Source organism: Perna viridis, chromosome 6 (assembly GCF_037379345.1).
Source record: "Perna viridis isolate PV_CMFRI_1.1 ecotype Kerala chromosome 6, ASM3737934v1, whole genome shotgun sequence".
In the NCBI taxonomy this organism is placed as follows: Eukaryota; Metazoa; Mollusca; class Bivalvia; order Mytilida; family Mytilidae; genus Perna; species Perna viridis.
In genome coordinates this window covers 16,395,188-16,421,134 of record NC_142450.1, presented here as the reverse complement: position 1 = coordinate 16,421,134, position 25,947 = coordinate 16,395,188, and the positions used below count along the sequence as shown (strand labels likewise).

The following is a 25,947-nucleotide window of genomic DNA, read 5'->3' as shown; positions in this document are numbered from 1 at the left end:
GCACCTAACCTGCCTTAAAAAAATAGAACTCCGATTATATTATCAAAATCGAAGCATAGATTTTCTAAGATAGGAAAGGCAATCATTCTCTTCTTTGGAATTTGCAGCTGTCGTCTGAATTTTGTTTACGTCACAATATGTGTAAAATATTCCCAACATTTGTGGAGAACTGTACTATTTCCGGTATCTGTACATATTGATCTGACAGGTCAAAACTGAAAATGATGTTGCTAGAGATGCCCTCAATGAATAAAAAATGTAAAATATTGCAAAGTGCCATAAAGTTATTGACCATTTTGAGAGCGAGGGTAAAGGGGGTATGCTCATGGGGTTGGTATTTTGGGGAAAAACATTGTTCAAGTTGTTCATTCATTGAAAAAATACCCCCCATTAATTAACAAGACAGATTTTCAAATAGAAATATTGATTTTGCTTGCTGCTAAACTATAAATAAAAATATTGCACTTGCAAAGCAAACATTTTCATTGGGTCGACCCCCGACTCCCCCCTTTGCCCTTTATTATTTTTACGAGTCTAGCATAGACGGTACATGCATAATTAATAAAGCTCACAGTGCTCTGCTCGCTTATTTAGGCAGTGCTTACCCCATATTATTAGGTCCGATTTGGTCATTAAAATATTTCTCAGACACACCGGGGGTCATTAATGGTCACGAGTGACCATTCAACGTGCATATGTAGATGTAAAGTAAAACTAAGCGTCATCAGTGTGTGACCATAATTTTTTTTAACAATCATCATAACCGGTTTTACTTTTTGGCCGGAGATTAATCAAAACAAAGTCACTGTGTTAACTGCAAACGTGTCAATAAGCCAGAGTCATACCTTTTCTTGCGCCTCTCTGGCTAATCCTGATTTTGTTGCTCTGTATTGTGCCATTATCTTAAATCACAAAAATAAAAATTTCGTCGTGCAACAAACCAAGTATCAAAACCGTGGGAAAATGCTTCTAAACGACAGTGATCGTTGTGTCACCTTAACGCTTAAAATGTTGACAAATGGGGTCATCGGTCCCGTGAGCGACCCATGGCTAGACGAATTTAATACTCGGCAGAATACTGTAACTATGTTCTAGAATATTGAACTATACATATGTTACCATAGTAGAATACAGACGTACCCCTTGAACTAATTATTCGTTAAAATTACCGTTAAATCATTAACTCGCGTGCACACCACTTCCTCCCCTATAAATATCAATGGACTATTCCACAAAATGATTATTTACGCAAACGCCTTTCACAATCACCTTGCAAAATATATACAATTTAGACTGGATACACACTGTTTATAATAAATCATCAAAATGCCACCAAAGGTATGTTTATTTTATCATTATTACAATTAATATTTAACCTCTTATAATATGGAAGATTTCAGGCCTGGTGCCGACTTCTTACCCTAGTTCGTCCTATTTTCGAAAATTGAAAAACCAACCAAAATATTTGGTACTCTTTATTTTTCTCATAGGAAAATTCTCCAATAGAACGGATGTAATATCATTTTGTTTCTTGAAAATCATATTTCTAAAGATCGCTAAGGTGATGCTATCCAAGTGTGTAATTTGAATAACTAGGATACTAACCTGTCCATAATGTAAAATATTGTTTAGATGTTAAGAATATTTATATATCAAATCTTACTAGTTTTTCACCAACAATGTACAGGACAGGACTCCGGAGCTAGTCTACCTGTGAATTTTGAATCTTGGCAATGTCAGATAAAGATATTTTTTTCCAATCTTCCTATTTTATTTATTTGATTATTTTAGAAACCGAAATCAATATTTTTATTTGAAAATCTGCCTTGTTAAAAAATGAGGAGAATATAGACTCATTTTTTTTATTTTATTCAATGGGTGAGTGAAAAAATGTTTTTTCCAAAATTTGGAACATTTATTAATATCGAATATACGTTTTAAACATGATGCTAACTGTTGAAAAAAGGGCGTATGGATGTAAACTATTACTCTGTCTGACACCAGCTATACCTGTGACGTAAAACATCTGCATCAAAACTATGAGTTTTGGAGTCGAACCAATAAATCACCGATAAAACTCATATCTTCTGCTCAATCAATTATCCCATGGAAAATATCGCCGTGAAATGAAGCGTCAATAGCATTGATTGTAGGGGGAGTAAAATTAGCAAATGCTATTTACCAGCTGTCAAAATGGCTACTACAACAAATAAACAAATCCTTGCTGATTAAACGAGAACTTTTGTGAAAGGTTGTGTCATATTCATGAGATAAGAGATTAAATTGGCAACAGATTGCATGCGCGCAGCTAGTCATGCATAATCTTTCATTCATAGACAGGGTTTCCTGATATTCAGTGGCGAATTTCATTTTTTGCATTTTATTTTATTTTATTTTATTTTGGATGTATCGTTTGCCATTTAAGTCTTCCCTTCAGTCCTAAATTCATGATTATGAAGATTGGGGATTTTTACGGTCTTGACTATCCTTACGGATCTCGCACGACCGTCCCTTACGGGGATTCTGCTAGTAATGCCAGTTAGTTGTAGAATGTAGCGGAACCCAGCCTTCGGGATACCTGACCGAAAAACTCAGTCAGAGTATGTCCTACTAGCGGCTGGGCTGCAGTGTTGACGCTCTGGTCTACTCCCAGACCCCACGTGGGTCCGAGAGCGTTTCCCCACTCTAACTATTTGGGAGTACGTCAACGTGTAGAGTAGGTATATGTACATGTAGGTGGGTCAAAACCAGTTTTATAGTGCGCTAAACCTGCCGCCTCCATTAATTACATTCATTATTTTTAATATACACTTTAATGTATATAAAATGATACTATCTAAAGCAAAACAATTGGTATTTTTTCTGCATGGCGTGCAAATAAGTCAGCGACCCCCCGTAAAAAAAATGAGTCTGCTATAGGTGCCAAAACAATGCATCATTTTCTGTTGTAAACAACGATCGTACGATATATAACATGTACTACAAGTGGTTGACATCCCAATAACTAAGGTGCAGTTACATGTACATGTATTAGGGATGAGTGCTTGTACAGTGAAATCTATCTAAACTGAACTCCTGTCAGAACCAGTCACTTATTGAAGTTCTTTTATGTATTTTAAACTTGGGTAAACTGAATCCTTTGTAAACTGAACAGATTTGGTTCGGTTTTGACAGCCGTCACTGTATATGATTTAATGATAAAATTAAAGAAAGGGTGGATGCAGAATTTGTACCTATTAGCGATTTAGAAGTTCTGGCAGCAGATAGACCTGAAGGATTATTAACCAAGGTTAGCCGATTTGCTCTTCATGTGTAATTGTGTTTTTTTTGGCGTTCATGTCGTATTTGTTTTCTAAGAATTCCCTCGTTCTAACTCTCGGTATTGCTATAAAGGTAAAAATAAAATCTAGGATGTAAGTCAAAAGGATTAGTCATAAAGGAAAGTCCGTATAACAGGGCAAAACTGGAAAGTTTGAAAACAACCGCAATGGTCCTGACTTAGTTTCGACATTTCAAAATGAAAAGTGGGTCAAAACCAGATTTTATAGCGCGCTAAACATTCCGCTTCCATTAATTACGATTCATTACTTTCAGTATACTTCAACAATAATCGCTACCAGTCAAATCCGGTAAAACCAGTAGTCAAAACAGTACAGAAGATGTAAAAACAATAAGTAAAAATATACATGTACTCAAAACAAATACTATCTTTTAAAAACAAGAGCGCCGACGCAGTAAAATTTGTTCTTTTTACTTATTATTTTCTACATTCCATTTAAGAAAATAACACATGGCACACAATTTCAATTTTTGATGCATTTTTTTTTCGAACGCCACTAAGTTATCAGTTTTTGAAAGGCCAATCAGGAAACAATATTGCAATCATGCAAGTGACTTGCGTTTCCATAGAAGTGTCTTTAAGGTCAAAGAGTAAAAAGGGAAACTATACTGATCGCGTCGGAATGATGTTTATAAAATGGTGATATTTAAAAAAAAAGTATTTTCACTGCATGGCGTGTAAGTAAGCCAGCGACAGCCTGTAGAAAAATGAGTCTGCTGCTTCCGAGCTATAGGTGCCAAAACAATGCATAATTTTCTGTTGTAAAGAACGATCGTATGATATATATCATGTACTACATGGTGGTTGACATGCCAATTACTATAAGGTGCAATTACATGTATTCGGGTGAATGCTTACAAGTACAGTCCTTCTTTTATGTCTTATGAGTATTTTGGGTAAAGTGAAAACTGTAAACTGAACAAATTTGGTTCGATTTAGACGGATTTCACTGTATATGATTTAACGAGAAAACAAAGGGTTGATGCACAATTTGTACTCTTAGTGGTTTGGAAGTTCTTGCACCTGATTTGACCTGAAGGATAATTAACCAGTGTAATGTTAGTCAAGGAAAAATAATATGAAAATAGTTCTTGTTTATAAATAATCACTTGTGCTTTGTTCTGCATGCATGACGAATAAATACAAAATTTTCTTAATGAACAAGGAACGACATGGGTCAATTTCTGCATAGATAAATGAGGCACCACTCAATTTTATCCTGATTTTTTGTTGGGTTAGATTTTTTTTCTGCGCAAGAGCAAAATTTTACTTATAATTCAGCAGCAACCGAAATAAAAAAAATGAAAATCTGCCTTGTAATGGGTAAATAATACAAGTTTATTTTTTTACAATGAATGAGTACATTTTTTTCTTTTAAAAATTGTTGTCAACATTGCAAGCGGAAGACCGAACCTCTTGAATTCACCCTTTAAGGATCGGCACATTTCAATTTTGTGGTGTTTTAAAAGCGCTTTAACTGCAATATATATTACCGAAATCTAAATAAGTGTTTTGAGTTTGTATTTTGCATACTTTTTTTTGCATCGCATGGAACTTGAGTTACTTGTTTTTAGCCCACAAAACCCAATATTATTATCCAATTTCATCGAAATCAAATGGTTGCACTTTAAAGTATGAAAATGCATATAGCTATAACTATCCATCAAAACACATCCAATTTCCAGAAGATCATATTATTACTAAATTATTATTAAGATAATATATACATTACAGCATTTCACATTATCTGTTATTACTTTTGCAGAGAGACAAAGAATTGGAAACGCAAGCACTAGATTGGATTGAAGCCAATTTGGGGGAACCGGTCGACAGATCAAAGCCTTATGAAGATGTATTACGAGATGGCATTGTATTATGCAAGTAAGACAGAAAGCAATAGTTTTGATACAGATGTATGGCGATAAAACATTGATAAGATATAAATTTAACGGAGAACAACCGGCTGCAAACAACAGCATTAAAACATTCTACAAAAAATCGATCGATGGGATCAACCACTAAGAGGGTGTTTAGAACATATTTGCCTCCAGAATTTTCTAAAAAAAAATCCTTTGAAATAGCATCGTTCTTTTGTTAGCATGATTTTTGTTTGTTTGTTTGTTGGGGTTTAATGTCCGAGCAGCAATATTTCAGCTATATTCAGACAATGAACATGAAATTGATGATAAAATGAACATGAAATGATAATGAAATGAAAAAGAGATGGGACACAAGGACAATGAGGTCGCCAAATTTTGATTGCCACTGGAAATAGGGAGGTGGGTAGGGTCGGGCGATTTAGCCTCCTGTGGCTGACCCTTATGGTTCCTACTCACAGTAGGGTTCTTTAACGTGCGAGGAACGTGTCATCTTTCCCAACACGGTGCACCACTATGGTTTTCGGTCAGGTTTTCCGTATTATAGCCTGACAACCCCAGCATGTAACACGCCAGGGGTACCCCATTCCACCGCCTGGGGCACACATCCCAGTTGCTCTGTGGGCAGAGCGCCCTAACCGCCGGCTAGGGTTCTGAGCACTATTTAGTCGCCTTTTACGACAAGCTTAGCGCTGCTGCAGGCCTATTCTTTTAACACCCGGACCTGCACGGGGCTCGTTAGCATGAAACTGACCTCCAAATAAAAATCGAATAAGACTATATGTTGAATAACAAAAAGGATGATTAATTGGAAAGAGTGAATAACCAAAATATGATCACAAGTGCCGAAGTCCGCCTAGATTTATATAACGAGTGCATGGAACTTGTTCCGCGCATGATCGAGTAAATCTTAATGCATTCTTGACACAAGTGGTCTTATTTTGGTCGTATATCCATCTGCACCATGATAACTGATTTATTCAACCGGGCATAGTTTTCCTTTCCTCGTTCGTCTGCCTCGGACTTGACTTTTTATGAGCAATTCGGCGGGAGTTTCTAGAAATGCTGAGGACGCTTACCCTACCGCTGCACCTGGCCCGTGCTCCCAGTGGAGTCTGAGTTGCTCATTTGCTTTTGTTGTTTTGTATGTATAATTTTAGTTACATGTACTTTGTGTTCTTTGTTGTGTGTGTCTTTTTTCCATGTCTGGTCCAGCGTTATCCCTGGATTACATTCTTTTGATTACCGCTATAACCTTGGTTCCCGTGATTGTTGTTGGTTATTCACGATAACCAATTGATTATCCTTTTCATATATTTCCGCCATTACTCGTTGCAATTTTCAACAGTGATTTTAAATTTTGGGAACGGCGGATTGATATTCGTGTCGTGACGTTTTATAAAGTTTGGCGGAAGAAATCATAGAATGAATAATATCGAATTTACACAAGGAACATTCGGTAAATCACTGCTGTCTATATAATAATAGATACGATATGTCACCCTACTTCAAGAAAGTACATTTACATGTAGAGGGCGACAAAGTAGTGTTGCAGATGATAAATCAAAGCACTGAAACGCTGATTCACGGGATTTTTTTTTATCAAATACACGAATTTTGTTACATGTAAGAATCACCAATTCACAACGAAGGATAACAGCAACACAACTTTAAGTTGTTTACCATTACAAATTTATAGTTGTTAGACACTACATACGGTATGATTTCTACGATATAATTTAAATAAATTAATACAAGATACACTGTGATGAGGTAATAGAACCGTTTGTGGTAAGTTAATGATCATGCGCAATATACACTTCCACGAGGTAAGGCTTGGATAGAATAAAAGAATTTTCCTCGTGGCATGTTTATCTTTGCGACACATGCAAATTTATAACGTATGATTTTCAACTGAATTAACAAATATAATTTTTCGAGCATGTGAACTTTTCACACGAAGTTCGTGATAAGTAAATTCTACGTGAACGCCACATCAATTTCACATGAAGCTCGATTCACATGCATTTCTCGTGAACTATATTCCCCTGTTTTACTATTTATTTAATTTAAGTTATACGCTGATACATTCGTCGCATTTCACCATATTTGTTCATTATTTCTGTTGTGTAGACTGATCATTGTTATTTCACAGCTTAATGAACAAACTAATGCCAGGATGTATCAAAAAGATCGACAAGAAAGGAGGAGGATTTGCATTGATGCAGAACATTGAACGGTTCCAAGAGGCAGCTAAAGCCTATGGGGTACCAGTAACGGAAGTATTTCAAACAGTCGATCTATGGGAGAGAAAGAATATACCTGGAGTAACAAAATGTATATTCGCCTTAGGTAGAACGGTAAGGGTACTTTTTGGTTACATTTTTTCAATCAAGCCTCAAGCAGCAACAGACATACCATTTCTCTCCTACGTATACTGACCACTGCAGACTGGCCATTATTCAAATCAAATGCCGTTTGACATTCGAGTTATACATTAACTTTTTTCCCGACATAACACGATTCTTAATTAGTTGTCTGCAGCGTCTAGAGTGAGATTAGAATGTAAGACATGTTCGGAACTTGAGTCTTTAGCCATGCACCCAGTTTTTAGCTGAGTCCGAGTTGCTCATTTGTTACTTTTATGTTTGATTTTAATTACTATATGTTCTTTAATGTGTATCTCTGTTTTCCATGTCTGGACTTTGTCCCTGGATTACATTCTTTTGATTAACGCTATAACCTTGGTTTCCTTGATTATTTTTAAAGACGAGGATATACGTCATAACGGTGCTATCATATTTTCATAAGCTTCTTTGTCCGTTTAGTTAGTACCGGAAATGAAAAAAATCGTGGAATCAAAAGCGCTCAATAACCAAGTTGGACGCAGTTCTCTGTCTGATAATAATCTGTACATAATGAAACGACCACATATAGATGATATCATGCTGTCGTCATCGTCGCCCATAGACATTGTCTGGGCAGTAACTTGCGTAAAAGGTATAGATCATCATGAAATATACAATAAGTTTCCATACCACAAAAGGAATGCTGGGAATAATCGTTTGGAAGTTGATGTCTTGGACCGTTTAGGAATTAAGAGAGAAAAAGGACAATAAACTAACATGATCCTAGAATTCGTTATTTCAATATTTTTTTTTCAAGATATGATCGTTTCATTTTTAATTCAATTTCATGACTAACCCGATCTATGGCAAACAAAGATTATAATTCCGAATTAGAAATGCATTTTGATCGGTATTCATTTCAGACACAGCTTCACCCGGAGTATACTGGCCCACAGCTGGGTCCAAAAATGGCTGAAAAGCATGAAGTTGATTTTACAGAAGAACAATTAGCAGCAGGCAAAAACGTCGTTAGTCTTCAGTACGGAAGCAATAAAGGAGCTAGTCAAGCCGGGCTCAATATGGGCAAGCAAAGAATGATCAACGACTAAACTTGATAGACTAAAGCATAGACTTCTATAGATTCATTTCATGTATACTTTTATTCATTGCACTTGGACATTTATATTGATATGATAGATTATACTTCTCGTCACCTTGCGACTCTACTAAATGTTGTTCCTGTCCGTGGCATAAAACTGTCACTCCTTCTACCGTTCGTCCACCCATATCCAAAACAACTTTCATTTAAAATGTTTTACAGAAAAACGAACCTGAAAGAGAAAATTAAGCTATTCAAAGAAATACGAAAAAGGCAAAACAAAAGTAAATCAGCGCGTCTTACGTTTAGTTTTATCAATAGAAAATAAAATGAAAAGTGAAAAGTGTACAATCGTATATTATACAGTGGCGGATCCAGTTGGAGGATCAGGGGCTCAGCACCCTTCCTTTTTATTGGAAAATTTTCATATGTAAATTTGACAGAAAAAGGCAAATATTGTCGTAGCACCCCCTTTCGGCCAGGTGAGCTATTGCCATCACTTGGCGTCCGTCGTCGTAGTAGTCGTCGTCGTCGTTAACAATTTCTCAAAACTCTTCTCCACTGATACTACTCGACCAATTGGAACCAAACTTGGTATGAATATTCCTTGGGGTATCCTGCATAGAACTAATGTGGGGATTTTTGATCCATTGAAAAATATGGCCGCTGTTACTGAAAATATGACATAGGGGTCAGACAGTAGTTTTTCGCATATGTCTCCAAAACCGTTATGTTTAGCTAAAGTCTGACAGGATACAAGTGTTCAGCATATTGAGATCTATCTGCGGTCAAATTTTCGTTTTAATCCGTAGGAGTTATTGCACTTTTTCAGCGTTTTTTTTTCTATTTTTAATGTTATTTCTTTCAAAAATCTTCTCCTCTTACACTACTTTACAAATTGAAACCAAACTTGGTACGAATGTTCCTAGGGGTATCCTGCTTAGAACTGATGTGGGGATTTTTGATCCGTCGACAAACATGGCTATCATTACTAAAAATAGAACATAGGGGTCAGACTGTAGTTTTTCTGCATATATCTCCAAAACCGTTAGCCAAATTCTTTCAATAGCTGCAATGATCTTTATTATTAGGACTACAAAAAGTCTTCAGGCATAAAAGTTTTTAGACGACTCCTTGTACGAGTTATTGCCTTTGAAAGGGGAAAAATGACGTTTTTTTTTTTTTTTAAATTTCAGCCAATATCTTGAAAAATATGATAGATAGAAAGAAACTTTCAATTGCTGAAATGATCCATTTGATAGGTCCTACCAAAGTCAAAATTGTTGGTTAACTTGTTAAATTTATTGTCCTTGAAAGATAAAATTCAACCAGGTGAGCGATTCAGGCTCCTGTGAGCCTCTAGTTTCTGAGGTACATCGGCTGGGACCCCTCCTTTTCAAAGTTTCTGGATCCGCCCGTTTTACGGGATAACAGACGGACAGCAACAACAGGTACAGGTACGGTCGACGCAATATTTTTCTAACACTGTGAGGTGATGCTGGACTGGGACATAGTGTTTTAAAATCGCCGGATTTGTGCAATTTGTAGCCAGAACATTGTATTTAATTATTGAAAGTGGTTAGTCTTTCCTAAATTTGTGTTCAGTAGGGTACCATTTAGAATAGCATTGTTTTCCATTGTAGTCTTAAATTTTATATATATATATGGTGTTCCAAATTACAAATTACCACTTTTGTTAGTACACGCATGACCGTGCTATCATTTACGCCTCAAAATACGTCCGTAGATTTACCTTTGTCAAATGATAACTGTAGTTATTTATAATTATAAGTTATGTTTTTATGATTGATATATATATGTAAACGTATAGAAAGGTCTGGAAAATTCCCAACGATGTTAGAACTGTCAAATTTGCGATGCAAATTTTTTGGTCGTTCCCTCCGCGGGACTCGAACTCGTACCGCTGTAACATCTATGGCAACACCGCCTGCACAAACATTCAGACACAGATTTTTTTTCACACTCTGGGCAATGCAAATAGTATTTGATGTTTTTTTTAAATTTATTTTATCTTATCACTGGTTTTCAATCCCCAAAATAGCATACGAGACTGATTCAAAAGTATGTAAAATCATTGAGTTTTCTCAAAACTTAAGGCAGGGTACCTAAAGGCTTCTTTCTGTTCTGCATATTAAGCAATACTTATTGGCACAAATGAAGTGTGTTCAGTTAACTCTTTAAATCGCAAAAGCGGTCGTATATTGGTATGGCGCTGTCGTCGTCGCACTCCCCCACGGTTTCCAGATGATAAATTGACATTGGATTAATGAATTGTTTTGTTTTAAACTCTGAACAATTGTTTTGTTCAATAAAATACAGGTTAGTTCAATTTTCAGCTAAATCCAAAAAATACTTTTCGAGTTAAGCCAAGATCGTACACTCTCTTTGATCCTTCTTTAATACCGATACTTGTTTCCAGATGATTACGGAGAATCAATAAACTGTTTTGAAATTTTGCACACTTGTTTAGTACTATAAAATACAGAGGAAGCTAAATTGTAATGAAATTTCGAAATTAGACTTCTTTCTGTTCTGCATATTAAGCAATACTTATTGGCACAAATGAAGTGTGTTCAGTTAACTCTTTAAATCGCAAAAGCGGTCGTATATTGGTATGGCGCTGTCGTCGTCCGCAGACAAATTGAGTTCCAAACCACGAAAGGAAGGTTGGTATTGTTTTGGGGGTTGTAGTCCCAACCGTTTTAGAATTAAAGGCCAAAAAAGGGAGCCTAAAAAGCCGTGTCGACGATATAGAAGAATATTAACGTGAGACGTGAGAACGACGTCTATAAACATTTAATGGAATACCGAAGAATGACATCATACAATAAATATCAAATTACAAATTATTTGAAAGTGAACATATGCCTTTTGACTGAAAGGTGATGCAGAACATTTTAATACATAGAGACAATAATGACGTCATACATTATATAAGAGAGCGGTAACGCGTTAGGGTGCATGCAAGAAGGACGCACATATTACTTTTTTCTTCCCGACATCATAAGCATTTTATGGAATTTATCTATATAGTTCCAACTAAGTAAAAGCAGATGAAATGATTGTCTATGGTATTGTTCCAAAATATTCAATACCATAATGGTGAGATTTGTTTATTTATTATAAATCAAAATAAGTTTTTCTTATAAACTAGTCAGAATAGAATTTATCGCAAAACGATACAGTAATAACTTTCAAATTGCGGCCGTGCTTATCTTTCACACCACAACAGGCAGGCTTTGATATGATTATTTCAAAACGTTATGCACACTCGTAGGCGAGGAGGGGGGGTCTTGGGGTTATAAACCCCCCTTAAAACGAATAAGCACTATTAAAGTTGAAGTTTTGATTGGTGACTATTAAAGTCGATAGAACCTCGAGGTGCGAGGAGCCGGACTCGTTTCGCGAGTCTAATGAAAACCACGCTACAAATTCCTGCCGACGGGCCTGTTTTGACGCATATACCTTTTAGGAATTTGGGGCCAGGATTAATATGTAGACCATCTACTCGTCCATTAACCTAAACTAAGAATATATTTGTACAATATAAAAAAGTACTATACACACGTCTTATCAACAAATATCATATAACATATTACTTGAAATTGAACATATACCTTTTAACTGAAAGGTGATGCAGAACATTAATTTTACAATTATGATATTTACTCGAATATGATAATCTTGTTAACTCACATGTGTCCCATTTTCAAACCCCGCCACATGAAGTGGTGTGTAATACACTAAGAAATATTACGCGATTGAGTGTCCGTCCGTCAGTCCGTCGCACTCCCCCACGGTTTCCAGATGATAAATTGACATTGGATTAATGAATTGTTTTGTTTTAAACTCTGAACAATTGTTTTGTTCAATAAAATACAGGTTAGTTCAATTTTCAGCTAAATCCAAAAAATACTTTTCGAGTTAAGCCAAGATCGTACACTCTCTTTGATCCTTCTTTAATACCGATACTTGTTTCCAGATGATTACGGAGAATCAATAAACTGTTTTGAAATTTTGCACACTTGTTTAGTACTATAAAATACAGAGGAAGCTAAATTGTAATGAAATTTCGAAATTTTTTTTCGAGTTATGCCATGTTTCACTCTTTACCATTCATATACATGTTTTCAGATGAAAACTCGAAAACGCATCAATGAATTTTTTTTAACTTCTAGCATTTGCTGCTTAGTACGATAAAATGGACCAGTGACGATTTTGTAGCCAAAGAAGACTTCATATACAATTTTCTTCTTAATACTATAAAATGAACCAGTGAAGATTTGTTAAGGCTGACATACACTGAGCATGAAAAGTCCTAATTTCCACATATTTTTTCCGAATTTAAACGCGAACTCCCTAACTTTTCTAAAGATTCGACGTTCCGAGTTAAATTTGGACTTTTGTCGTTAAAATTAGAGGCAAATAGTTAAATTCAAGTATCGATTTAAAATTCGGATATTCCCGATACGATTTGGTGTGTACAATAAAATTACGATACATACACGTATATTTGTGCGGTTATGTTTTTTTGCCAACTGCAACAGTCCCTAACGTATGAGGCTGTCATAAACATCCATTGAAAACACATAGACTGCCTTCAGCTGATATTTGTCGACTCACTCTGGTTCTCAGGCGCGGATCCAAGGACTGGCGTACCAGGTGTATGCCCCACCCCTAAATCGGTAAGAAAAAAAAATCACCACAATACTTTTTTGCCTTCAAGTCGCTTTGTACGGCATTTAATTCAATTACCCCCTCCCGAAAAAAAAAAAAAAAAACCCATTAACTCAAATCCTGGATCCGCCCCTGGTTCTGTTAAATCTTTGACACATTCACTATTCACAACTTTTACTCCTTTTAAATCCTACATTTATATATGTAAACAACGTGGCGAGGAATCATTGATTGTTCCGTTAGATGACCTATTTGTATCTAGTGTGTCAACTGTAATGTCGATGAGCACCGTATTACTAATAAAAAAAAAACTTTTAGATATATTCAAAGGTTGTTCTTTTCTATAAATGTGTTAAATGTCCAATTTAAAGACAAAATATCTCTGTCCTCCTGCTTTCCTGTTAATTTTTGTTCAAGTAGTTTTCATATAGGTACCCTATAACAGTAATTTAAAAGTCATATATCTCAACTTTTGCCAAAAAGACAAGTTTTGATAAAAAAATAATTTAGTTACCTTTTTAAACATAAAATGTGGTCTTTATTGATCAGACAAATAAATACCAAATTGTTTCAAAATCCAAACTATGTTCGATCCTCATATTCACAAAAAGTCAAGTTCGGTCCCCATTTTTTGCCATAACACATGGGAGCCTCTTGATAATCTAAAATCTGCTTTCTGATGCAGTCAATTGCACAAATTTGAAGTTCTTGATAACACAAAGGTAAAAATACAGTCAAAATGTTCTATATTTACCATTATTTTTATGAAAAACACACTTCTTGGTTGCCAAAATGCTGATTGTCAGCCAAATTTGGTACCCTGGGCATGTATAAATGTATTCGGTAGTTGCAAAAAAAAAAAGAAATATCTCACAGACACAGATAGATATTCCGAAAGAACAGTAAATGAACTACACAGAAAACAACAGGTTCTACTTACTTCACAGACTATTAAAAAAATAACTTTTTATATGTCATTACCACCATTTTTTATAAGCTGCATTGAAATTTGAGTGGAAGTACATGTACCATTAGAAATCCTTTATGAGATAAAACTGTTTTATTCCTCAGTTTTCACAAAAGAGTGACCCAACCCCCGAAATAATCATGATGTATCCGTCACTGTTTCGAACATGACATGTATCAAAAATGGAGCTTTTATTTGCATTACACCGTTATACTGAAAGGGTACATTCTACTACTTATGACCACAGATGTTCCTATCCAATGCAATAGCAAAATGCTACAAATGATATTTGCAATCATTTTTAGTCATGCAAACAAACGTACATGTGAACATTGGTTAGTTTAAACATATTTTATTGCTAAAATTTACAGGCAATTGGATCGGATATAAGTTATACCAACTTACAAAGGTCCTTTCCACATAATTAATTACAAATATTTTGTGAACATACGTCAGCAACAAAGCATAAAACAACTTGTTGTGACAAAACTGAATCAAGAACAGTATATATGTTATCATATGTGATGAACTTGTCATTTCAATATATTTGGCAATGGTTATCTGAACTAAAAAAAAGAGTATAAAATGGAGAAAATATGGGAAATATTAACAGGATGAAGTTAAAATTGCTTGATGTGATCATCTTATGTCAAAAGCTTTGATTGTTTGTTGAATAATTGAACTAATTTATAAAAAAATATCTGTGTTTAAATCATCAGATAAGGTTTCATTTCCAAAAAGGAAAGTTTCGATTGTTAATTCAGGTAAAAAGGCAGTATAATTGTTCTCGTGTCTCAAAATATAATGGGTATTCCAAAAGGTAATGTATGGCATCTTCAGCCACCCACCCGCAGACACAACCCGGATCATTCACAAAATTAACACGGAATAGATCTGCATTCAGGGCACAACACCTATGTCTAAGTGTACAATATTACATAATCTACAACCTGTGAAATAATAAGAAGGAGGTTTATTATATATTTCAAATATATATATGTTTGCTTTTTTGAATCTAGAAATGGTTGGAAGATTACGTATATTTGATTCCAAATTGTTCCAAAGTCTAATCGCGGACGGGAAAAAGAATTGAAAAAAAAAAAACTGTAATCTTGCAAATGGTTGCCGATAGTCAGAATCAGATCGCAAAATTCTTTGCCTTACATATCGTTGATACGGTGATAAACAGTCATTAAGATAAGATGGACAATCTTGATGGTGAATTTTATAAAACAAACTAAATTTCCTTCTTTTCCTTCTAGATTGAAGGGTTTCCCAACCAGTTTCAAAATATAAGGAGTCTATATTTGCATATTTTGGAAGACCAGTGACATTTTTTGCAGCCTCATGTTGCACTCGTTCAATTTTGTTCATATCATCTTGTGTACAACCACCCCAAAGATCACATGCATATTCCAACATGGGTACATTTTTTTCCAGGATCTGTCTACTAAGAATAAATTTAAATTTACGCAACACGGAAAGTTGATTGGAAGCGCTTTTTACTATATTTTGAATATGACAGGTCCATTTACAATTTGAATGAAATGTAAGACCTAAGTGTTAATAATTTTTAACACATTCAATCAACTGATCATTGAATCTAATACTTGGTCTATCCAGTTGCCGATTTGTAGAAAATAACAAATATTCTGTTTTTTGGGGATTAAAATTTACTGGCCAGTTTTTTTTTACCTGTTATATATCTTTTCTAAATCCGAGTTAATGTTTTCTTCAATTTGATTTATATTTCCGGAGGCATATGACAGTGATGTATCATCAGCAAATAACCTGGATAGACTTGTGGTATTGTCAGCAATGTCATTTTTATACAATAAGAAAGAAAGAGGTCCTAGCACTAACCCTTGAGGAACACCCCCTTTAATAGAACCAATATCTGATAGACAATTTCCTATTAATACCTTTTGGTTTCTGTTTGCCATATAATTTTCAATCCATTTTAATAAATTTCCAGATATACCATATGCCTCTATCTTTTGAATTAAGCCTTTGTGGTCAAACGCATTCGATATATCACAAAAACAGTGCATATAGTTTGTTTCTTTTCAAGAGCTAGACTAATATTATGATAAATTTCAATCAATTGATGAACTGTAGAGTGTCCATGCATAAATCCAGATTGGAACCGGTAAATTAAGGAATTATCTACCAGAAAGTTATACATATGATTGTAAATAACACGTTCGAAGACGTTACCAACACAACTTAATAATGAAATTGGTCTATAATTAGTTGAATCTGATTTTGACCCTTTTTCGAAAAGAGCTATTACATTAGCAGATTTCCAGGTAGACGTATATTTACCATCCCTTAGTGATTTGTTGAATATAATATACAGGGGATAACACACAGTTTGAAGCAGTATATTTTAACATATGATGGCTAATATAATCATTGCCAGTAGCTTTGCCTAACTGTAGCGTCTCAAGAACATCTTGAACTTCATTGGGGCTAATTTGAACAATATCTAGATTATTTACACATCGAGTTCCAAAATGTGGTGGATCATGGTATGAATTGTCTATGTTGGATATCGAACAAAAGCATTCGTTTAGCAGATTTGCCTTTTCTTTCTCATTTACTATGATTGATTGATTGATTGTTATGTTTTAATGCCGTTTCGGCGACTAGGGCCATGTAACGACAAGAACATTTAATGAAATGGAAATATTAAAAGCAAGATCAAAGTCTCTTCATAAATGATTGATTGATTGATTATTGCTGTTTATTGCCGTTTCGGCGACCAGGGCCATATCACGGCAAGAACATTTAATGCAAGGAAAATATTAAAATTAAGATCAAAGGCTCTTCATAAAATAATGAAATTAAAACAAATAACTATTTACATATAAAAAGGTACATAAAAGGTGAACTGGAGACATAAAATACATATAGAAAAATAACTTCGATAAAACATTTAAAAAATTGAAAAATCAGGGAAGGTATCCAATTTAGATTTTATAAAATAAACCGATGTCCCGCAAGAAATCGATAATGTTTTGAGATGAAACGGTCTTGAACAAATCAAACATATTGGCGCAGTCAAAATAATTTTGCCTGGTGTTGGCAAAATCCACACACTCTAGAAGAACATGTTTGATAGAGAAAGGGCAATCACATGAGATACACTCAGGTGGAGGATCATCAACAAGCAAATGGCCATGTGTAAATCTAGAATGTCCAATGCGGCATCTAGTCATGACCACTTGCTCTTTGCGATTGCCCGACCCGGATTGATGAACACCTAGATCGGGTTTTATGGAATTGAGTTTGTTGTGTTCAAGACCGTCCCATCGGTCCTGCCACACCTTTAAAATATATTTCCTTATTAAAGGTTTAAAATCGGTGTATGGCAAACTAACGTCCTTTATTATTTCATTTAATGCCTTCTTGGCAACCCTGTCTACAACTGAATTCCCCTGAATACCAACATGACTGGGTACCCAGAGAAAAACAATTTCTATATCAAATTCCCGAAGTCGATGAATAAAATATAAAATTTGTAAGATAAGAGTGTTTTTCAGTTTGTGATTCTTAATTGCCAAAAGTCAGCTCAAAGAGTCAGAACAAATAATAAACTGTGACATATTAGATTGAGTAATCAATTTAAGTGCTAACAAGATGGCTCGAGCTTCAGCTGTGAATATGGAAGCGCTTGATAGCAACCGTTCAGTTACAGTTCTGTCACCATGGACCGCAGCACATGCAACGCTATCGCCATCTTTTGAGCCATCTGTATACACCGTCGAAAAATCTGGATAATTTGCTTTAATTTCAGAAAAATTTTGTTGTAAAAATAAAGAATTGGTATCGGACTTTTTATATTCACGCAGATCAAAAATGAAAGAAGGGTGTGGAAGCTCCAATGGAGGGCATTTCGAAGTAACAACAGGTGTCACTGCATTGGTCTCCAGATGAATTGCTTCCAAATGAGGTTTTATTCGCATTCCAAAAGGAGGGGTTTTGCTTACATGTTTTCGATAAATGTCGACATAAATAGGATTAATGACACAGTCGTAGGCAGGGCTATCTGGGTAGGCCATAAGTTTACTTACATATTGAAGACCTAATTTCAAACGTCTGTCTCCAAGGGATGGTTCATTTGCCTCGGCATAAAAACTCTCAATAGGAGAGGTTCTGAAGGCACCAAGGCAAAGTCGCAACCTCTGGTGGTAAACAGCGTCTAAAATTTTAAGGTAAGATTTTTTGGCGGAACCATAAACAATAAATCCATAATCAAGTTTAGACCTAACCAAAGATCTATATAAATTTAATAAAATTGAGGTATCAGTACCCCAATCGGTACTGGACACCATTTTTAAAATATCTAGTGCCTTAAGACACCTAGATTTAAGTAATTTGATATGGGGAAGAAAAGAAAGTTTACTATCAAAAAGTAATCCAAGAAATTTTGTTTCTTCTACTATTTTGATTTTATTACCATAAAGAAAGAGATCTGGGTCCGGATGCAGCTTTCGCTTTCGACAAAAGTGCATACCAACAGATTTAGATGTAGAAAACTTAAACCCATTCTCCAAAGCTCATTTCTTAATTCTTTTGAGGCAAAGTTGTAACTGCCTTTCAATATTACTCATATTATGTCCCCTGTAGCAGATCAAAAAGTCGTCTACATACAAGGAACCGTCAATATTGTCCTCCAAAACTTGGGCTAAACTATTAATTGTAATACTGAAGAGAGTGACAGAAAGAATACTTCCCTGAGGAACTCCCATTTCCTGTTCCTTCTCCTCAGAAAAAGTCGAATTTACCCTTACATTAAAATGACGATCTGCCAAAAAAAAAAAAAAAAAAAAATAGACAAGGACAGAGGAAGTCTTCCTTTCAACCCCATATCAAATATATCTTTTAAAATACCATATTTCCACGTCGTGTCATAGGCTTTTCTAAATCGAAAAAGACCGACACAACATGTTCATTTTTAGCAAATGCATTTCTGATGAGCGTTTCAAACCGGACTAAATGGTCAAGAGTACTTCTGCCTTGCCTAAAACCACACTGAATATTAGTGAGTAAGTTGTGCTTCTCAAGGAACCACACAAGGCGATCATTGACCATTCGTTCCATTGTCTTGCAGACGCAGCTTGTCAATGCGATCGGGCGATAATTGGAAGGATCCGAATGATCCTTGCCTGGTTTTGGAATAGGGACAACTGAAGCCGTTTTCCAGATGGACGGAAAGTTACCAGAAGTCCATATCTCGTTCATTAACGCAAGAAGTGTATGTAGAGATGGATCAGGAAGATGTTTCAAAAGTTGATAGTGAATATTATCTAGCCCACTAGCTGTATCGTGGGCTTTAGCCAGTGACGATTTTAGTTCCTCTATAGAAAATTGAGAGTTGTAGGATTCAGCATTATTTGACTTGAAGTTTAATTTTGTCCTTTCTGCAGATGATCAAATTTTTTGAAAATCCGGTTTGTAGTTAGTTGAGGATGAATGTTTAGCGAAAGTTTCGGCTAGCTTATTGGCGATATCTTTTTCGGTGGTTAGAGTGGTATTACCAACTTTAAGGTGTTTCACTGAAGAATTCGAATTTTTTCCTTTTAATTTTCTAATAAAATTCCATACTTTATTGAGGGGAGTGTCAGATTTAATACTAGAAACAAAATTTTTCCAAGAGGTTCCTCTGGTTTGTTTACATAGACGTCGAGCTTTTGCTCAAAATATTCGGAAGTTTGACAGATTTGCTGGTGTAGGATTTTTGTCAAACCGGCGATGGGCCTTGTTGCGTTCTTAGATCGCTTTGTCGCACTCATCAGTAAACCATGGTTTACTAGGCCTTTTTGGATTTGTCGAGGTTTTAGGTATTGTTTTATTAGCAATTGATGTCAGTCTTTCATTAAATAATAAAATGGGATCTTCAACATCCTTCATCGTTTCTAATCGTAATTCTTCAAGACAGTGGGTTTCAGATGAAGCCCAATCTGCTTTCTCAAGTTTAAAACGAGGTTGACGTTCCTCGTTTTGGAGGATAAAAGCTCCAAAACAATTGGGAAATGATCACTCCCGCACATGTCATCATGAACTCGCCATGTAAACTCTGAAAGTACGAGAGGACCACAAATGCTTAAATCAATTGAAGAAGACGATCCATTGCCTGAATGAAGGAACGCTGAAGATCCGTCATTAAATATGCACAAATCTTCTTGCTTGAAGGAGCTCCTCAACTTTTTTACCTTTATCAGTCGTATGATTACTTCCCCATAAAGAATTATGAGCATTAAAGTCACCCAAAATAATAAATGGTTTGGGCAACTGTTTAACCAAATCAACTAATTTATTTCTGCACAAAATTGAAGTTGGGGGAATGTAAATGGAACAAACGGTTACGGTTTTATCAAGGGATAACCGAACGGCCACTGCTTGTAGATCGGTAGTAAAAGGAACTGAACTATGTATTACTCTGTCCCTAATAAAAATGGTAGATCCATCCGCAGCTTGTTCATTTGCCTCAGCAAATGTACTATACATTGTATATCCCTTTACGGAAATTTGATCCATTTCTTTTAAATGAGTTGCCTGGAGACATAATGCAACTGGTAAAAATGACTGAACAAGAAGAGTTAATTCCAAAATATTAGCCTTTAAACCTCGACAATTCCATTGAAATAATTTGACCATTTTTTATGGGTGACGAATGGGGGATATTTTCACTGACTTGGATCCGCGACCACGACTCGATGACCTTCTAGTACGAGTGCCACCATTGAGGTCAATTCGAATTGACTGAGCACGCTGTTCCTTGTATTTTTTCATGGCAACAGGATCTGTTTGGTCAATCTGATCAAGGTCGGGACCCAGCCAGTTTTCACCTGGACAAAGTCCATGATCTGTTGTTTCCATGTCAGACTCGGAATCCGAGTCCGACACCACAGGCGACACAATCTGTCGCCTAGACTTAGATTTCTCCAAGTCCTCCACACGGAAATTCCCCAACTTTTTTTGGGGTTGGACATTCTTCTGTTGAGAAGATTTGGAAGACGAAGATGATGACTGTTGTGATGATGGAGATGATTTTGAAGATGATCCGGAATTTTGGGATGACTGAGTCTGGGAACATTGGTGAGATTTTTTAGCTCTGGCCTTTTTAATTTCCTCTAAACATTTTTTGGATGGTTTCATTATTTTGGTGGATACCTCAGTGGGCAGTTTGGCAAGACCATTGATATCCTCTTTCCAACTCATGATCGTCTGCACCTCAACAGTCGAGGACAGACAAGCACGCTTTGCAACACTAGCATACGATGTTTTGCCAGATGAAAGAACATTGTTGGAAAGGGACCGCTTCTGGCGAGCTTCACTATATGAAATTTTGTTTTCAGTTTTTAGCTTAAAAAATATCTTTTTCTTTTTTATAAAGAGGGCAATCTTTAGATGATGACATGTGAGCTTCCTCACAGTTTATGCATTTCAGATCTTTTTTGCAGTCGATTCCCTCGTGTCCTTCTTCAGAGCATCGGAAACAAAACAGTTTTCCTCTACACTGGCCTTTTCCATGCCCAAACTTCTGGCATTTAAACACCGAAGTGGGTTAGGAATATACAGACTGACAGCTGTCCTGTATGGACCAATGTAGACATGAGATGGCACTGAAGTGGAACTAAATGTTAACAGGATTGTTCTCATTGGTGTGGTTGCATCTGCACGTCGAGAAGTAAATCTTTTCACTGACTTAACGCCTTGTGATTTCAGTTCCTCACAGATCTCTTCATCAGTCAAGGCGTCGAGGTCTCGACCTCGGTATTTAAGGACACCCTGTGACTGATTTAGTGACTTGTGTGCAGATGAAACCACATCAAGGTCACCAATCCTGGTTAATTTTAACAAATTTGATGATTGGCCAGGTCTGAGACATTCAATTAAAATTCCTGATCTTATTTTCTTTGTATCTTTAACATCACCAGCTACACCCTTGATAGTTTTCTGTATTAAAAAAAGAGAAAGGTCATTAACATTTTTATCTTTGTCTTTTGCAGAAATTACAATAAATCTTGGCCAGTTATTATCACTTTCTTCAGAAGAATTGCAGACATCACTTAATCGTTTTTTTGAATAAGAAACATCGGACTCCCCGTTGTTTTTTTTTGTCGCCATGTTAAGTTTTTATAAGTTTCATCGTCTCTGTTCCCCACCCGCCACCGAGTGCCAACACGGGCGATTCTAGGACTCTACGGATTTCCAGCAGATAGCATCAGGGATTCCAGAGACGACATACTCGAACAGAGCGCATCTATCAATAGCGCATAGACAGCGTACTACTCGATTGACCCATGAGCCACCGCCTTCTTCATTTGCCATTTGTAAGCTTTTGCAAATCTTAGAAACATTGAATTAAACAAAATGCCATTAGTAAAGCAGGTGGACAAATGAAGGACATGGCGTGACCAGCCGATTGATCGAACCGGGTCCATCCGATCTCCCGTTTAGATGACCTAAGAGCCGAGTGGCATATACAGCCGTATCCTCGATCATCCAGCCATCGATGACACAGGGTTACGTCACGACTGGAGTCTAGATACGACCTTCATCCACTAGGACCTCCTCGCCCACCGATAACTCACGGGTTGCAACTCATGGCAAACAAGTGGGTATTAAAACCAATAAAAACATAATTCAAAGATTTAACTGAACATATCAACTTAACAAATAAGGCAAACTGACTACGATGTCACGTGAATTTCTAATTTCTGTGTGGTATTTAAAAAATAATGTTATTCGTAATCAAAATGATGAATTTAAATCTAAGAGTTTTATGCTAACAATTCTCGGCAATAACCTTGTGTTTGAAGTTGACCTCGGCCTTTACTTTCATCTTGTCCACATTTTTTTCCCATTTTGACTATTATTTTAGGCGTACAAATTAAAACAATCGATGTAAATTGGTTCAGTGCGTGAGTACTTTATTCTTTCTGATATTCCATATATCTAGTCTACGTTCATCAATCTACATGTATATACACATGTCATGTTCATCGACAACCCTGCAATTAACAAAAAAAAACGAGTACTCTTTTAAGTTAGATAGAGCTTGTCTTTTGTCCGTTTTGTTAAAGTGTTTTTATTCCGTATCGATCTCAAGATTCAACAATTTTTTATAGTTCGTTTAATTGTTGTCTTTCCCCATCACTCTCCCAGGTAAGGAGGGGGTGGGGGGGGGTCGAGAATTCACCAACGTTGTTTAACCCCGCCACACACTTTATGTGCCTGTCCCAAGCCATGAACGTTTTTTTTTGTTTTTTGTTATTCGTTTTACATTTTGTCTATGGATTAGGTTGATTTTCATCTTCCATTAATTTCACTTCAATTCTTTTAGGGCCCTTTTATATCTTGCTTAATGGTACATGTATGGGGCTTGCCCATCATCGAAGACCGTGTGGGACCTGTAAATGAAATTGTTCGTTATTGAGGTGGATGACTGTCTCATTGCCAATAAAACCACATTTACTTATATATAGTCTAGGGCGCTGGACTTAGTGCAGGCGGTGTTGCCATAGATGTCACAGCGGTACGAGTTCGAGTCCCGCGGAGGGAACGACAAAAATTTGCTTCGGAAATTTGACAGTTCTAACATCGTTGGGAATTTTTCAGATCCTTCTATAAGTTTACGTTATCTTCCCTGTATCAATTTGATCCGATGGAGCAGTGTAGAGAATAGAGTCGTCACATTCTGAGACGTTGTATAATATTGATTTGTTGTGACATGCATCATTAATTTGATCCTCTATCCTACATAATAACACCTAGATGAACTGTCCCGTACTACCATACATCGTGTACTGAGTTACACCCCTAGATTAATCTTACGAGGAATCACCCGGCCAGCGAAAGCTATATTTTATATAGCCTAGCTGGCCGAGTGGTCTAGGGCGCTGGACTTAGTGGAGGCGGTGTTGCCATAGATGTCACAGCGGTACGAGTTCGAGTCCCGCGGAGGGAACGACAAAAATTTGCTTCGTTGGGAATTTTTCAGACCATTCTATAAGTTTACGTCATCTTCCCTGTATCAATTTGATCCGATGGAGCAATGATGATGAAACCAGTAAAGCACACCTTTACCATATAAGAATCCTTTAATCCACCCAACGCTGAATCCTTCTTGCTCATTTTGATAAAAATTGATTTCGATTCATCTGCTATACAAGCACATAACCTCCATGCATTCCGATGACGCTTGTCTATCTGGTTACACAGGTCGGGGTTGGCTTCAATAAGTAAACCACTCCACCCATGTTGTTTTTCAAGCCATAATGTATTTGACAAAGTTTGACCGTCAAAAGCACCTATTTCGATAAAAAATCCGTTCTTGATTGGTAAAATATCATAAACAGCTTTGTCCTGTCCTCTTTGGGAGTAAAATTTTATATTGACGTCCTTTTTGCTTGGCAGTTTATTAGTTGGCTTCATGTAAGGTTTGAGAGCCATCGTTTCTATGTCGATCGGGGATTTCAGGATTGTAAATATATACAAGTTAATGATACATCCAAAAATAAAGAAGACTGAGACAACACATATTGTCTTCGTCCCTTGCATTTGACGATTGGTTTCTAAAAATGAAAAAAAATAACAGATAATAACTTGGCATCTTTAAAATAATAGTAAACGATCAAGCTAGAAAATTTTAAAAGATAATTATCGTCATGATATGATTCATATTTTTGTGACGTCTTTCTGTTTAACTCACATCAGGGGATCCATAGGGGTGCAGGGGTGTTAGCACTCCCTTTTTGTTGGACAATTTGTCATTTTTTGTGTAAAGTTGATAAAATTTGGCAAATAATGTCTCCCCCTTTTTCTGAGGAATCTCGACTAGCAACCCCCTTGATCTGGCCTGATACATTGCAGGAATTTACATATCTAGGGGTATTGTTCTTAAGATCTAGTAGACAAAAATATACTAGTACTGCCGATAAAGCCTCGTTAGCTATGATTTGTTGCAAATCATACGACAAAAATATTTTATGTAAGAAAATTACTTTGACTTTCTATACTTTGTCATTTACTACCGAATTGTATGCATGTTGCATTACATGTTCATTTTCTATAGCTATCCACTTACATAATGAATCATTTACTACCGCGGAGGAAGATTTAGGCATGAATATTTTTCATCATTTATACCTCTCACCTACTAAACTCCCTTTACAAAACATGTCTTTACACTCTGTTTCTTACCTCACCATTATACAGACTTGTTGCTATCATTTTGGATATTGGTTTCTACAGACTCTATAAACCAGTTTGTGTAAAAGGTCAAGATGAAGATAAACGATCATTTCTTCCACTAACATTTGTCAAAAAAGGAATAGATGCAATTAATTTGGCACCATCAATCTCAAAAACGTAACCAACAAAATACCCCCATATTTCAAGGACAAATCAATACCGATTATTTCATACTCCTATACTTCCCCTTTTGTATCCAAAATTTTCAAGTATAAAAGACTACTGCAGAACCTCAAGATTGAGGACTTCAAGGCTAAATCACCTGACTGTTCTTGCAAAACCTCTTCATTCAAATATGGTCCTTCCGGTTACGTCATTACGGAGATTTAAGCATCATCGAAGACGAATCTCTA

At 36.1% G+C, this 25,947-nt stretch overlaps 2 protein-coding genes across 2 annotated transcripts in view; one reads left to right on the top strand and one right to left on the bottom strand.

The window, feature by feature from the left end:
• Nucleotides 1-1,108, bottom strand: part of LOC148613859 (myophilin-like) — a 30,191-nt gene extending 29,083 nt beyond the window's left edge. The window contains exon 1 of the mRNA XM_088587505.1: nt 846-1,108. Coding sequence (XP_088443631.1) covers nt 846-899 — 54 coding nt within the window. The 5' untranslated portion in view covers nt 900-1,108. The remainder of the gene's footprint in view (nt 1-845) is intronic.
• A 159-nt stretch (nt 1,109-1,267) lies between these two features.
• LOC148613858 (myophilin-like) lies at nt 1,268-10,372 on the top strand. Its single transcript, XM_088587502.1, has 4 exons — nt 1,268-1,338; nt 5,106-5,221; nt 7,373-7,577; nt 8,489-10,372. Exons 1-4 carry the CDS (start codon nt 1,327-1,329, stop codon nt 8,672-8,674), a joined length of 519 nt encoding a protein of 172 aa, XP_088443628.1. The 5' UTR covers nt 1,268-1,326; the 3' UTR covers nt 8,675-10,372.
• Nucleotides 10,373-25,947: the final 15,575 nt, after the last annotated feature.